The sequence below is a fragment of the Mastomys coucha genome, unplaced genomic scaffold (genome assembly GCF_008632895.1).
Source record: "Mastomys coucha isolate ucsf_1 unplaced genomic scaffold, UCSF_Mcou_1 pScaffold5, whole genome shotgun sequence".
Lineage (NCBI taxonomy): Eukaryota > Metazoa > Chordata > Mammalia > Rodentia > Muridae > Mastomys > Mastomys coucha.
Genome location: NW_022196911.1, coordinates 8523239 through 8538055, shown reverse-complemented (window position 1 = coordinate 8538055; position 14817 = coordinate 8523239). Strand labels below are relative to the sequence as shown.

General features: G+C 47.8%; 1 protein-coding gene across 1 annotated transcript in view; it reads right to left on the bottom strand.

Annotated features, from left to right (window-relative positions):
• Igf2r (insulin like growth factor 2 receptor) overlaps window positions 1-14817 on the bottom strand; it is an 86713-nt gene that overhangs the window by 12646 nt on the left and 59250 nt on the right. The window contains exons 20-36 of the mRNA XM_031350826.1: window positions 14201-14302; window positions 12748-12852; window positions 11544-11739; window positions 11028-11192; window positions 10245-10388; window positions 9981-10156; window positions 9613-9700; window positions 8703-8918; window positions 7227-7357; window positions 6962-7059; window positions 6052-6188; window positions 5132-5322; window positions 3993-4119; window positions 3199-3318; window positions 2754-3010; window positions 2165-2383; window positions 152-301 (exon numbers count right to left, since the gene is read on the bottom strand). Coding sequence (XP_031206686.1) covers window positions 152-301; window positions 2165-2383; window positions 2754-3010; window positions 3199-3318; window positions 3993-4119; window positions 5132-5322; window positions 6052-6188; window positions 6962-7059; window positions 7227-7357; window positions 8703-8918; window positions 9613-9700; window positions 9981-10156; window positions 10245-10388; window positions 11028-11192; window positions 11544-11739; window positions 12748-12852; window positions 14201-14302 — 2622 coding nt within the window. The remainder of the gene's footprint in view (window positions 1-151; window positions 302-2164; window positions 2384-2753; window positions 3011-3198; window positions 3319-3992; window positions 4120-5131; window positions 5323-6051; window positions 6189-6961; window positions 7060-7226; window positions 7358-8702; window positions 8919-9612; window positions 9701-9980; window positions 10157-10244; window positions 10389-11027; window positions 11193-11543; window positions 11740-12747; window positions 12853-14200; window positions 14303-14817) is intronic.

Here is a 14817-nt window from a genome sequence, read left to right as displayed (position 1 = left end):
ATTTCTACTCTCAAAGCTTCCATGATCTTGAACAACAGAAAGCATCCATGTTAACTCAGACTTACTCACACCCCAAGTCATGTTTTGGGGTGGTTTCAGCACACTGGCCACAGCAGGTGTTCCGAGTGAAGGTGACAGGGCAGGCACTCACCATGCTGACTCCTCTCTTGCAGTGAAATGCGATGAGTGAGGTGTAGTTCATATATTTGTCCACTAAGCAAGGAGTACTGCTCTCAAAGTTCAGGGAGACTTCATTCGCCACAGGATTGAATATTGGAGGACCTGTGACTCTACCAATATCCTAGAACAGAGGGAGCAAACGGTGCTTTATAACCACCCCAAGACTGGCAGATTAGGAATTCACATGAAACTGCAGCAGTTCTCACTGTCAGCCTTTAAAGAAATACCTGTACTGCTTTGTGACTGGCACGCAAATAGGTCACCAGCATGCAGAGATAGCAGAGATGTATGGACAAAGGCCAAGGGTGTTCCTACTCATGTTCAGCTTTCAGATTCTGAGGACAAGGACTTCTGTCCTCATTCACAGCAAGAACTCCACGGTCCTAGGCCCAGAAGGAGGAAGGCAGTAGCCTGGACAAGCCCTTCCTAGTGTTCTGATATCCACACTGCCCTGAGATTGCCCCTTACTCAGCTCAGCAGTGCCTGCTGGGAATGTCCACAGAGCGGACAACTCTCGCTCACTCCATGTTGTTGCTTGGGACAGTGGCAGACATACACAGTACCTCTTCAGTCAGTTCTTTTGAATAAATGAATGTATAAAAGGCGGGTGGACAGGAAAGATGCCTGCATATGTGCATGTGTGTGAAGTGCTGTGTGGCAGTATGTTCATACGAGTATTGAACATGAGTGCATGCACGAGCATGCCTACTGTATGGGTCATTGCTGTGGAGCATATGAAGTAATACCTTCACCAATCAGAGCACCTAAGACAAGTTTTCATCTGACAAAGGACTGCCAGGCAGGAAAACTCAGCAGATCGGGCCTCTGGGAAATGACTGCCAGGCAGAGTGCCATGTCAGGATGCTACCAAAGAACTACCTATTAAAACGTAGCTCATGCCTTGAGCCTCCTCTGTGCAATGCTACACTTCACATAACGTTTAAAAGGACACCTAATACCCTCCAACAGTACTCACAACAGAGGAGAATTTATAGTTTGAAACTTCACGAGAGCTTGGGAAACCACAAATACAACTGCTCACATCCAAATCTATGCCATACGTTTTCAGGGTAGAGTATTTAGTTATTATCATAATTGTTTTTGCCCTAATTGCCACTCATTACTAGAGTTTGTGTCACTTAAGTCCTTTAATTACACAAGTACTTGAAACAGAAGCACATGCTATGCCAGTGCGGTTGACACCACTCTGGTTAACACCGCTCTTGGTCAGGTTTAACCCTGAGGTTCCTAACATAATACATAGAAAGCATAACTGGGATGCAGGAGAGACAGCCCAATGCTGCTTTAGCACAGGACCTGGGTTCAGTTCCCAGCACCCACATCAAGCAGCTCACAATCACCTATAAGCACAGCTTAAGGGATCCAATGTCTGTTGCACACCTGTATCTACTTGCACATACCCATGCACAAACATATACATGTAATCAAAAACAAAATAAGTCTTAAAAAAGAAAGTGTATCTAGAGTGTCTGGAGAGATGTGCACACTGATCAAAAGTACCCTGAAACAGTTAATGCCTGTCATGTGACCACCAATCTCCAAATGTATGAGAGGACTGCCTGTACTTTCTTTGAGAGGATGCTCAGGTTCCCATCCTACCACCAAATCAAGCAGCTCACACATTCTGTAACTCCAACCCCACAGGATCAAAACCCCTGCTCTAGCCTCCACAGCTAAATACATGTGCAGCACACACTCATGCCTCTACAGGCTAAATACATGTATAGCACACACTCACATATACACATGTATTTTTAAAATGAAAATGAAAACAACTATTCAATTTCCACGCAGCTCAGACTCCCTGGTTGAACTACAGGTTGGCAGCTCCATGCACACTCTCACACTTATGTTCTCACACTTAGCCGTCTGAGCCTGCACGCTCTATCCTCTGTGCTTGAACACTCCTCTGGAGGCACAAGCACAGCATAGAAACTTCCCAACCCTGGCCTTACACACTTACTATAGGGGGCCCGTTCACAGGAACTTTGCATACTGAGGCACCTGCAGGGCAGGGCACTCCATGCATGGGATTCAGTGGCTGGCAGATGTTGATGTAGAAGTCAGGAGTGGTGTCAGAGGTGTCATCCTCACTTTCATCATATGCTTCATAGCCACCAGTGCGGTGGATGAGAGGGGACAGGTCAATAATCGAGCTTCCATTCCGCACAGCACATTCTGTCTGTTCAAAAGAAAAGACTACATTTAGTCTGCAAATAAGTTTTTTTCCTAGTGACCACGACAGTTAGCTTAAAAAGCTTAACCCTGGTATGATGAAACATGTCTACAGTCCCAGAAGCACTCAATGGACTCAGGAGAATTGCCATAGTACAAGGCTAGCCTGGACTACAGAGTGAGCTGAAGGCCAGCTTTGGATAAAGTGTAAGAACCTCACCCCACTAAAGAAGGAAAAAAGAAGTAGAATTAAAAAATAAAATAAAAACCTAAGGAAGACTAAGGCCACCCAGCCTTGGACTGCTAGGAACCAGCAAACTGAAGAGCAGGTGCAGCTACGTGACACAGGCACTGCTCCGCCACTCCCAGTCACTCACCGCCTGCTCACAGGCCAGGGGTGTGTGCCAGGAGAAGAAGAGTGTGCATGACTGCTTGTCCAAGGTGATAAGCATTGGCCTGTTGGTAGGTCCAGCCTCAGGCCTGCACACGAAGCTGATGACACTCTTGTACGTCAGGCCTGATTTGGAGGGGCATGGGGACCCATTCTCATACACCAGCTGCAAGACTTGATCCTTGTAGCTCAGCCTCTTGCTGGCCTTGCCCACACTGATCCTCGTCTGTCCAAAGCAGGCCCCTGCACCACACAGAAGGACAAAGAAAGCACTGGTAAGGGTCAGTGACTAATTAATTTCCCAGAAGAACATAGTGTCTCTTAACTACTGCAAGGCCCGGGAGTGTGGGTCTTGGAAGTGGGGAATGGGGCTGAGGCCAGCCCTAGGGACAGCAGGGACAGCAGTCAGGCACAGGAGCTATGGTGCTCACCTACTCCAGGGCCACAGTTCTCATTCTCCTCACATATGCTCATGAAGATCAGCCCCTTCTCGCTGTAGGAGGCATTGATGCCAGCTCTGCCACTTAAGGAGCTCAGGTCAAATAGGTGGCCTGCCAGGTGAGAGGAAGAGGGGCTCAGACCAGGAGGGCTGTGACTAGCCAGCTCACATCAGCCTAGAGGACTGCCTGTACTTTCTTTGAGAGGATGCTCAGGTTCCCATCCTGAATCAAATCAGGTTCCCACCAAATCAAGCAGCTCACACATGCTGTAACTCCAACCCCACAGGATCAAAACCCCTGCTCTAGCCTCCACAGCTAAATACATGTGCAGCATGTAGGGGGAATCTGACTCCTCACACACTCATCATCACACACCCTAACATGCTCCAACTAGCAGTGCCTGTCACTGGGCCACAGTCTCAGTCCTCTGTGTATCCCAGCAGCCACTGTCACTCCTGAAGCCTGATGCATCGCTCCAACGGTCAGCAGCCTGCCACCTACATCCCTCATGGTGCTCAGCAAAGAGGAAGGGCAGAAGTTTTCTGGTAGCTGTCCTGTTGGCTCTGAAAGGTGGCCAGCTCTGTGGACCTTAGCACTGATGTAGCAGGTGGCATCAGCCAAGTGAGCCAGGAGCAGAGTACAAAACAAGATGGAGACTGGCTTTCAGAGGTACAAGGTAGCTGCCTTCATAGGATGAGCACAAGACTCAGAAAAGGCCAAAGATGCCCAACAGATGTATCTTCTAGGTCCCTCCCTGTGCAGGGCTGTGGTTGTCTGTCCCTCACCTGTGCTGGGATTGGTGACTTGGCAGTCATCATGTGTGTTGCTCTTCACAGGACAGGCAGCAGGTGTGGGCCAGGAGAAGGTGTACTCACAGTCTTGCACAGCACTGATGAACAGAGGCCTAGAGTTCTAGGACAAGCAGAGAGAACCCACTTCAGAATAATTGATATGCCTAGGGGGTACCCACCTCAAGCAAAGAAAGTCTTGGAGTGTCTCTATGAGGTAAGCACAGGTCAAGAAAATCAAAGGTAAGTAAGGTGCTTGTAGACCTCACACAAGTAAGTCAGCAAAATACCCCAGAGACCACCACAAGCTAGCTGAGAGAGCCACACATTTTCTAATGATAGCACCAAGGAGCCCAGGCAAAGAACTCCATGAGCAAGTCACTGGCCAAATGCTTAGAGAATTCCTGTTACAGTCAAAACAAAAGGACCCGCCAAACAAGTGTGTCACTAACACTAACTCTCCTAGGCACTGGTTACAGCTCACTCCTGGCCTCAGGCACTCCCCACCACTACGGAGCTGAGACCACCTGCCCAACTCTACCTCCTTCCTGCACACGTCTTAGCACTAAGGCACAGAGGCCCACCACCCTCCAGTACATCAGACAGCTTGTATCCTGGTCCATAAGGCATCTGCTCCCTCAGAGGTGACCCTGCTTCCCCAATACAGATGTGCCCCATCACAAATAGAAGCACAGACGTTCCTCTGTGTCCAAGAGAACCTATCCATGCTATCCACACCTGCTAGATGCCAACACCAATGACCAAGGAAGGAGGCAACTCAGAAGGAGAGCACCCCAGGTAGCCATTCCTAACAGCTGCACAAGTCACATGGGAACGTCCAGTCTCCTCTCTACATCTTGCTGACAAACATGAGACAAGCAGTCAAGTGTTAGCTGCCCTTCTGTTCTTTAAGGATCCAGAGTAGACTCAAAAGAATCAACTAACCCTGCACTTGGAAGTGTCCAATTATGTGCCCAAGAAATCAGCAAGGGGACCCATGTACCCTAAATCATAGACCTTCACAACCAGCATGCACCACAACCATGCCACCTTGACATCTTTAACTTGTACCCAAAGGCAGCATGGCACTCTCACTAGCTCAGGGTCCCACACTCTACTGGGTGCCATTAACTCACCACTTGGCTGTCACTGCAGGTGAAGCGAATAATGGTTGACCTTTTCCGAATTTTGTCTGGGCACAAGTCGCCATCCACATACTTGAGGACAGTCACACCACCTGTCCACTGAGGACCATCCCTCACCTTGCCAAGGTTCACAGGCTTGGAGCCATCCAGCAGACAAACAGCTGCCTCTGGAGGGCATGGCTCTGCAACATAAGATACAATCAGACTCTTCTGGGGTGACTGCAGTCTCTTGCAGTGCAAAGTGCAGCTTAAGGCATGGCATTATCCAACCCCTCCATGCCCACCCTGCGCCATCCTTTCTAAACACCATGTATGGTAAGGCGAGTCCTCAATGCAAATGGACACTGTTAGGGCCTACATTCTCACTCTTTATCAATACATTACTAGGAACTCGGCTGATTTCCTGTTCTCCAGGCACCTGTGCCATATGCCCTGCACCAGTATAGGACCAGAGTAGCAGGCTGCCCGAACAACAGCAAGGCCCCCATTCAGGCTGAGGATGAAGTTAAAAAAGCATCACCATGAGGTGGGACTGTACCTACCCCACCCCCAATAGATGACTTTCCCCTTCAACATTCCAAGGAATTCCCTGGAAAACTGCTGACCACCATGTGTCTTCTAGTCTCTACTCTCACCCCAGGCTCTGGGGGAAGCTCCCTCTAAATGGTACAAGTCCCCGATAGGATAAATAGTGGGCCACCTAGGGATCTCTAACCCCTTCCTGTGTCCCATCCTGCTTTCTTTTTAGCCACAGTCATGTCCTCATGATCACAAAGGTTAATACGTCCTGCAGAGGCCCAGGCTCCTGCTGCTCCTAGGCCAAACTCCTTCCACTGAGGCCTCTCCTGCTCTGTCTGTCCCAGAAAGCTCATCCTGGACCACCACCCTACAAGTAGAAGATCACTTCTCACCTGTGCCAGCGTGTGGAGACAGAGACTTGCATACATTGATGAGGTAATGCTCAGTGGCCCCTGTCCTGGTCACAGCCTCCCAGTTGTCACTGTATCTTGACAGTGAGGAGAGGTCAATGGAGTTGCCAGCCCCATCCCTGCAGAGAACAGAACACCACAATCAGGGTCCAGTTAGCTCCAATGACATATATGGCACTCTCCTCAGAGGGCTCAAGCATCAATGTGTCTCTGATGTCCTGTGAATCAAGCTTTACTGCAGAACATAACTTTCCAAATGCAGAGTGAGCAAGATGTAGCCTTGAGCTTTGATGAGTCAATGTTCACTTTAAGAAAATGAACTATTGGGGCTGGTGAGATGGCTCAGCGGGGAAGAGCACCGACTGCTCTTCAGAAGGTCATGAGCTCAAATCCCATGCAACCACATGGTGGCTCACAACCACCTGTAATGAAATCTGACACCCTCTTCTGGTGCATCTGAAGACAGCTACAGTATACTTACATATAATAAATAAATAAAAATCTAAAAAAAGAAAAGAAAATGAACTATCTGAAAAGCCAAGTCTGGAAAAGTCTATCCATACATAGGTCAGTGACAATTATAACTCAGTGGCCATCAGAAGCCACCACTGGCACTCAGAGCATATGCACTCACAGCCATTTCCAGAAGCTGCCTCACCAAGCCTCCTGCTCTCTAGACCTGAGGCCATTCCATCCTTACACACCAGGAAGGCTCCGAAGCTCTGTTTCTGTCCCTGACTCCTCTCCATGTGCATCTGATATACTAGCCCCACATGTGGCTATCTGGAGCCCATCTACCCAGTGTGAAAAGAAGTGGGTGAACTGACCTGTGAACTACCTGTGAAGCAAAATTTTACCAAGGCACAAAAAGCCAATAGATATGTGAACTTACTGGATAGAACACTCTGTCACATTGAAAGGTGGGCAGGCATACTGTGTTCGCCACTCAAACAAATAGGAGCAGTCCGAAGTTTCCTTCAGAAACACTGGCTGGAAAGGTTAAGGTGAACATATGTAAACATGGGAGCCCCAGTGAAGGATGGCCATGCAAACAGATGCTCAGTAAATAATGCAACTTATAGACATTGAGAGTACACTAGCCCTGAAAGAATAGCAGCTGGAGTGGGGACAGCAGTGGGAGTGCCACACAGGCTCACCTTCTGAGTAGTCCGGTCACAGTAGAAATAGATGGTTGTAGAGCGCTGATACACCTTATGGCAGGTGTCCCCCCCAGTGTAATTTATTTTCAACAGTCCATTTTCAAAAGTCAGCTTCTGGTTAAGGAGTCCTGCTCAAGAAAAGCACATCAGTAAGGGTCCTGACAAGTGCTCCCAGGCTGCGGTGCTATTGCAAGACCTGTCACAACGCACGTGCCCACGGTGCTGGCCTCCTCTCCACATTACATGGCAGGAGGACTGAAGATGGCCAGCCGTGAGTACAGCCTAGAGTGTATGAAGTAGTACGCTGTTCTCCACACCCGACACATGCCACCTTCACCAAGGTTCCCTTGGAGTGCTCATGCTCCCCACAGTGCCTCCAAACAGTCTAGAGCGGATTGAAATCTCATCTACCTGCTGAGATGGCTTAAATGATTTATCAGTTGTTAATTGAGACAGGCTCTCACTATGGAGCTCAAACTGGCCTCCAACTCCAGATCCTCACACATCAGCTGAGGGCTGGAGTGGTAATGGCAAACAGGCACCACCATGCCAATCAACTCTATCGGTTTTAGATCATTTTATGTGTGTTAGTGTGTTTGCTTGCATGTATGTCTATGTACCATGTATGTCTGCCCTCGAAGGTCAGAAAAGAGTGTCAGATCCCCTGGGACTATAGTTACGGATGGTTGTCAGCCACCATGTGGGTACTGGGAATGGAATCCCAGTTCTCTGCAAAAGCAGGCCAACTACTGAGCCAAGTACAGCCTTGTCAGTTTTCCAGCTACCTTCTTTGATGCAGTCCTGGGATAGACGGGTGCTTGCAGGCACCCATCATCACCTGGTGTGGGGTATCCCATAGCTGGCCTCAAGAAAAACTATGGGCTGAGTCCTAACTTTTCCTTTTCCTTCTTTCTCTGCTTTCCCTGGTACTCTGGGCTTCCTCACTCCTCCTCTGAAGCCCCACTCCCAGTTGTGGAAAGCTAGGCAGAACTGCCTGTCTGCCTTATGGCTGCTTCTTAAGCCTCCCCTGAAAATGCCAGCATAGTGGAAAAAGCTCTCTCCTCTTTGCCAACCCCCTTCTCCTGGCAAGTGCCATGATTTCCAACTGTCTTGCCCTGTTGTTTTTTCCAAACCCTAATCAAATTGTCCTCACTAACCTGGCACGATGGCTCAGTGGGTAGGGCACTTGCTGCCAAATGTGATGACCTAAGTTTCTTTCCCAGGAGCCACATGGTGGAAGGAGAGAACCAACTCCTGCAAATTGTTCTCTGACTTGCACTTGTGCTCAGTGATACCCACCTTGCCTCCACATAAAATAACTTGCCCATAAGCATAAACACAAGGGTGGATGGACAGATGGATGGAAGCTTGCTTCCTTGTGTCATTCAACATGTGCTCCTTCCATGTTAGAGAAATGTGATCCTTGGCATCACATCTTGACATTTTACAATTGAAGACAGAAAACAACGGTACCTGCCACTTTCTGGAATCCCTGTGGTCCCTTCTTTTCCTGACATGATGAGACTGCCTTGGATCCATCACGGGCAGAGCAAACATCTGAGGACAGCTTCCCGCAGACCCGGAAGTAATAGGTATACTCGCCAGCACTGATGATGGTGTCATTGAGGGCCAAGGGCTTCAGGTCATACAAATTGCCATGCCTGGGGTCTTTCACCTGGCAGTTGTCTCCTTCAAGAACACACAGGAGCCAAGAGCAAATGCTATCACACAGGCATTCGTAGTTTCAAATGGGAACTTTTTTTAAATAAAATTTCCTATTTGCTTTGCAATACTGAGAACCTAGGACAGCACACCCTATGCAAACATCCTGTCACTAAGCTACATTCTTAGCCCTATTTACTGATTTGAGACTGGGCCTCATTAAGTTACTGAGACTGGCCTCAAACTCACACACAGCCCAGGGAGGTAGGTCTTGAACTTAGGTTCCTCCTGCTTCAGCCTCCTGCAAAGCTGAAGTTATAGGCTTGCACCACCAGACCAGGCAAGTTTTACAATTTTTAATCAGGCAATGAGTATCAGAAAATGGGCTGCCTCCATGTTGTTTTGCTTATGTGTTAGACAGACAGGTATGAAGGGAGCCCAGGTACACCAGCAGATTAATAAACCAAGCCCATCCTGAGTGCTTTGCTGGTTTCAAGAAAAAAATAAAATCCAATTCAAGTATATTGGAGAAAGGCCAGTGGTAAAAATTAACAAATGGCTTAGTAAAGACCTCAAGGATAAGGGGTGACCCAGCCACTGGCACCTCCTGACCCCACAGGAAGCCACCATCACAGGGCTTCCTATGTGAGACATCATGGGTTTAGCACATACATTACACTAGATATGTACAGCAACTCGGGGCTAGCAGCCTGCAGCTTACCTTCCTCTCTGACCACAGGACAGGCCTCCACTGTTCGCCACACAAACACGTACTCACAGTTGTTCAGGAACTGGAACATAGGTGAGCCCTGCAACACAAGCCAACAGTTTGCTTTATTTGCTACTTTGTGAAACAAGCAAGAACCTCAGTAAGTATCCAGTCTCTCACTCACTTAAGCCAAGTATTCAGTATTGATGGACTATTTCAAGCCTGAAGAAAACAGTATACTCTGGCCAAACACTAGCAGTGCCCCCAATTTCTATAAAACACAGACTTTAAACAACATAGAAGACTCCAAGATTAATGGAGTCTTAATGGGAACAGAAGTAACTACCAAACAAGTGCTCCCTGCTGGGATGCATACTCACCGATGTCTGGGCACATTCGAACATTATCCTGGTGGAAAAGCGCTGGTTTTCACATCTGTCACCATTCACATAGAGGATGCTGAGAGATCCATTGCCAGTAGCTTGAGGACTGATCTGCACCACACCCAAGTTAACACTTTGGTCTTCTGACACCATGCAGGACCCCACCGCAAGGCCTGAACAGACAAGAATGGTGAATGAGGAAGGGCTGACTTTGGCTCCAGTCAGACTCCAGGGAAGCAGCAGAACAAGGCCCCAGCGCACCGTGGCAGCCAGGGATGTAAGGCAGAGGACTGCAGACGCTCAGGTAGAAGCTTCTCCTCTTCCCATGCACAGATGTGTCCACCGCCGTCCATGGCTTCTGGGCCATGCTCAGGGCACTCAGGTCATACTCATTCCCAGCTGGGTCTGGGGTAGACGGAAACACAACAGAAAGCGTGCTTTTTTCTGTTTGTTCTGGGACCAATTTCCCCACTGTATAAAGACTGCCAGGATTCAGACAACATGCCATGAATGATACAAGGGAAACCACAGGAAGCCTGGACTGCAGAGCCATACTGTCCAAACTGCCCTGCTGTCCAAACTGTCCCCTGTAAAAACCATCACAGCACAGCACAGATGCTAAGCATTCAGAGCACACAGCCACCTCAGGGCACAACTGAGCAGCTCTTAGGTCTTGTCTTTTTTCTTCCTCATATCAACTTTGGACATACATCTGTATTTGATTTTCTTTTTTTACTTGAGTTTTCTTCAAGATTCCTATGCAGCGCCTGACCCACAAACCACAATTTAAACTCTTGACTGTATATGGGGAGGGAGTCTCTTCAAGAGAAGCATTTATATCACTAAGCATCATTAAAAAACAGCCAACAATCACCATATTTCCTATGGAGCAAAACATATGTGCCACATTTACAAATGGTTATCTCACATTCAAACACGTAGAGACTCATAGGCAAATAAAGACAGACCACACACACACACACACACTCCCTCCCTTCCTCCCTCCCTCCCTCACTGAAACCCAGCCTAACTCCTAGGCCTCACCAGTCACTTGACAATCCACTAGAGAAGGAGTACAAGCTAATGCAGTTTCAAACTCAAAGAAAGTGTTCCGGATCCCTCGTGTAGAGTCAATGTCCTGATGTAGAAATTTGGGGACTCCTGGGTAAATGTCACCATTGCAAATGAAGCGGATGATGAATGCTGTGCCTGTGGAACAAGAAAGCCACTAATCAGAAGGTGTCTCAGACTTAGGACAGCGAGGGCAGCAAGAGATCACAGCCATCCTGGAGTGATCACAGAGCAAGGACAGTGCAAGGACTATCCCAACACCATTGACTGGTGTGGTGTGGTGTGACAACCTTAGGCCAGGGGACCGGATCTTACCATTCTTTCTATCAGAATGAATTCACATCTCACATCAGTGTATGGTTCCATCAGACAGAGCAACTTTTGTTTTCTGACTTTTTTGTTTCTAAAAACCCACCTCTGAAGAATTAGAGGTACAAGATAAAAAGAAGGGTGGGAAATATGTGCTTGTCCAAGTGACCCTCAGCTCACCTCTGTCAGAGGGAGAAGAGCCTTTGTAGGTCAGAGTGAGGAACCCCTCAGCAGACAACTCGAGGCTCTTCTCCATCCCGACTGGCCTTTCTGGCCTCAGGTCCTTAATGTCTTCTATCTGAGTTTCTGCCTCACAGCCAAAGGCTGGCTTCCCTGCAACCGTTCCACAAGCAGGCATTGCACCACAGATATTGAACTGGAAGCCAAACAGAAAAAAAAAAAATTGTACAGGCCCATTTAGATTCCAAGACTTACCACAGACAAGATCCCTAGACCCAAAGTAACAATGGGCTAAGTATCTGTTTCTCATTAACAATTTATCAACTTCAGGGCATCTAAGTCCTAAAGTCAGAAAGGCAAAAACACAAATCCAAATAACTACACAAATTTCAAGGTTTAGTGCACAGTGTTTTATAGCCTTCTATCTGTAGATATAATTACTGTAAGTAATTATATAGCATACACTGGGGAATAAAACAAATCACTTTATTGTGCCTTTAATCGTGCAGAGAAGGGTATGCAGTTGGGAGTCTGGCTGAAAACAAAGCCAGGTCCCTAATTTCTTAATGATGCTGATTTTATTTAAAAAGCAGGTATGCCTGCTATAGTTATGTAAGAAGTAACTCTGTGGGAGAGAGGTCATCAAATGTGCAGGGCAGCTGAACCCAGCAGGGTTGGGGACAGGGTTGGATAGTAAGGAGCAGAAGTCTAGTCTGGCTGTGATGCTAAGAGAGCGGCTGGTGGGTGGGATGGCCCCAGCAGACAAACAGTTTTCCTGAAGCCGCGAACTCAGGCAGGCAGCCTTTCAGGCAACTACATTTCTACTTTATTACCCATTCGTCTGTCACCCGCAACCAGGAGCCTCAGCAGCATGCTGGCTCCTGACAGCGTGGTTAGTGCACGGGCCAGGGTCTCTCTGGTTTGTTTCTGGTGGATGCTATATGTAGCTCATGTCCTAACTGTCACCAGGCTGCTGCTTCTTGGAAACTTCTAGACACACAGCAGCAAGTAAGGAGGGGAAACGGCCCATCTAACTGCATGAGGACTGTGGTGATGATTTTATCTCATTAACTGCATTTCCTTTCTCCTGGTGAAGCCCTGTCCTCTCAGCACTAAGGATGCCCAATTCCCAAACCCACAGCCCTCGTGACTTGGATGTAGTAGCCTTGTTTAAAGCAAACTAGAAATTTACTGCATTACTTACCACAAAAGTCTTCCCAATGCCTAAGACCACATGTCCTTGAGAGGAATCATTGAGTGGGCTAAGATTAAACACAAATCCACTGCTGGGGTCCCTTATAGAGCAAGCCTATTAGAAACAAGAAAGGAAATACATTCAAACCAATTCTACAAGAGCAAAACAAGCATGAAGGCCCTCCAGAAACCCACATCTGCACTTGGCAAACTACACTTGCTGCTCATTTTAAATCTCTGTGGGTGCAGCAGTGTGCTCACACAGTCCCTTGCCTGCATCAATGTGGGATGTGTGTGAAGAGGAATGGAATGCACCTCATGGGTGCTAAGCTACTGCACAGCAAAGTAAGGCTACCACTAATTTCTAAGGGGGAAGGGGAAGGTAGGTGGGGCTACAGTGACCCAGCAATGATTTTTACGTTAAAAAATAAAACTGAAGAATTACCTCTCATTGCTATGAGTGCACCTCTATGAGTGGAGTCTAACCAGGTTAACTCACAGACAGTCCCTCCCTTCCTCTAAGTTTGCTGTCAGCCTCTAATGTCCACCAAGGTCACGGCCCTGACCATGGAAGGGTGCCTAAGATGACTACTGGCCCAGAGCCAAGGTCATCATCATGTGTACAAGGCCAGGTGTCTCTTCCAGACTCTGTAGTCTGGTAAGAAATTAGAAGTTTGGGGAGGGAAACATGTCCCACCATAAAGAAGGGTGCACACACAGTACCATAAAACAACTTTGTGGCCCAGGACAGTAGCAAAGAGCTCAGAGAGCAGTGCACTGCTGTCCTGCTACACTGCAGAGAATGCAGAACTCAGAGAGCAGTGTACTGCTATCCTGCTATACTGCAGAAAATGCACCCAGACAAGAGTAGCCAGCAGTGAAGAGAGGCTGGGAACAAAGCACGTGCATGGCCTTCAGTAGAGAATAAGGAATCTACCATACAGACACCAGCATGAGGCACCTGGCTACACACTGGAGGTAAGGAAGGGCATAGCAGACACATGAGCTTTATTATAGGGGTGAGGTCTCATGAATCACTGAGCCCTACCCTGTGTGCTAACTGTAACATCCCATGAAGCACTAGGTTCCACCTAGTAGAGTGGTCACAGCAGACACATAGGCTTTACTCTGTCAGTGACATCACATGAAGCACTGGGCTCCATCTTGTGGATAAGGTTATAGACTTCAGGAGTATCACTGTATCAGATACTGGAATATTCTGGAATGGAACGATGTGAATCTATCAGACCCCTGGCAATGATGGAAAGCTCACTAGGATGCATGGGAATTGGGAAGGGACAGTTGAAGAGGGCTGTAGTGAGCAAGGAGTGAAAGGGAAGGTCCTAGAGATCTAGGTATCAATGACATGGAGGAGGCAGAGCATGTTAACACATGAATCAGAAAGGAGGGTAAGAAGCAACTCGAAACCAGTGTGAGTGTGGGCAAGGTGACAACACACATACCTGGTCTGTTTCTGTGATCGTCTGGATAGGGCAGGCAGCCTCTGTGTTCCACAAGAAACTGACCACACATTCCCAGTTAAAAGTGAATATGGGATGGGCATTCTGAAAGGTCACAGGGCATAGAGAAATCAGCAGGACATCAGCATAGCAGTCGAGCATCAGGCTAGAATCCACTGACAGTCTGCAATGGGTTGGCACCTGATGTGCATCTCCTTCCTACACTATACTGTTCTCATTACACTACAGGGCATCATATGCATGGGCATTAGCACATCTGAGCTCAAGCCAGCAGTACATGGAAAAGCTCAGCTTGAATCCAAGCCTATACACCCAGAGTCTGACAAAAGCAACCAGAAAGTTACTATACATAGCGTATACAGTAGCTGGAATAAGGCAAAACTGACTTGTGTAGGACTGGAGAGATGGCTCAGCGGTTAAGAACACTAGCTGCATGTCCAGAGGACCGGGTTTCAATTCCCAGCACCCACATGGCAGCTCACAACTGTCTGTAACTAGAGTCTGAACCTTGCACAAACATGCAGGCAGAATACCAATGCACATAAAAATAAATAAGTCTTCGGAAAAATGGCCTGTGCATCAGGGAAAGGGCTGAGGCA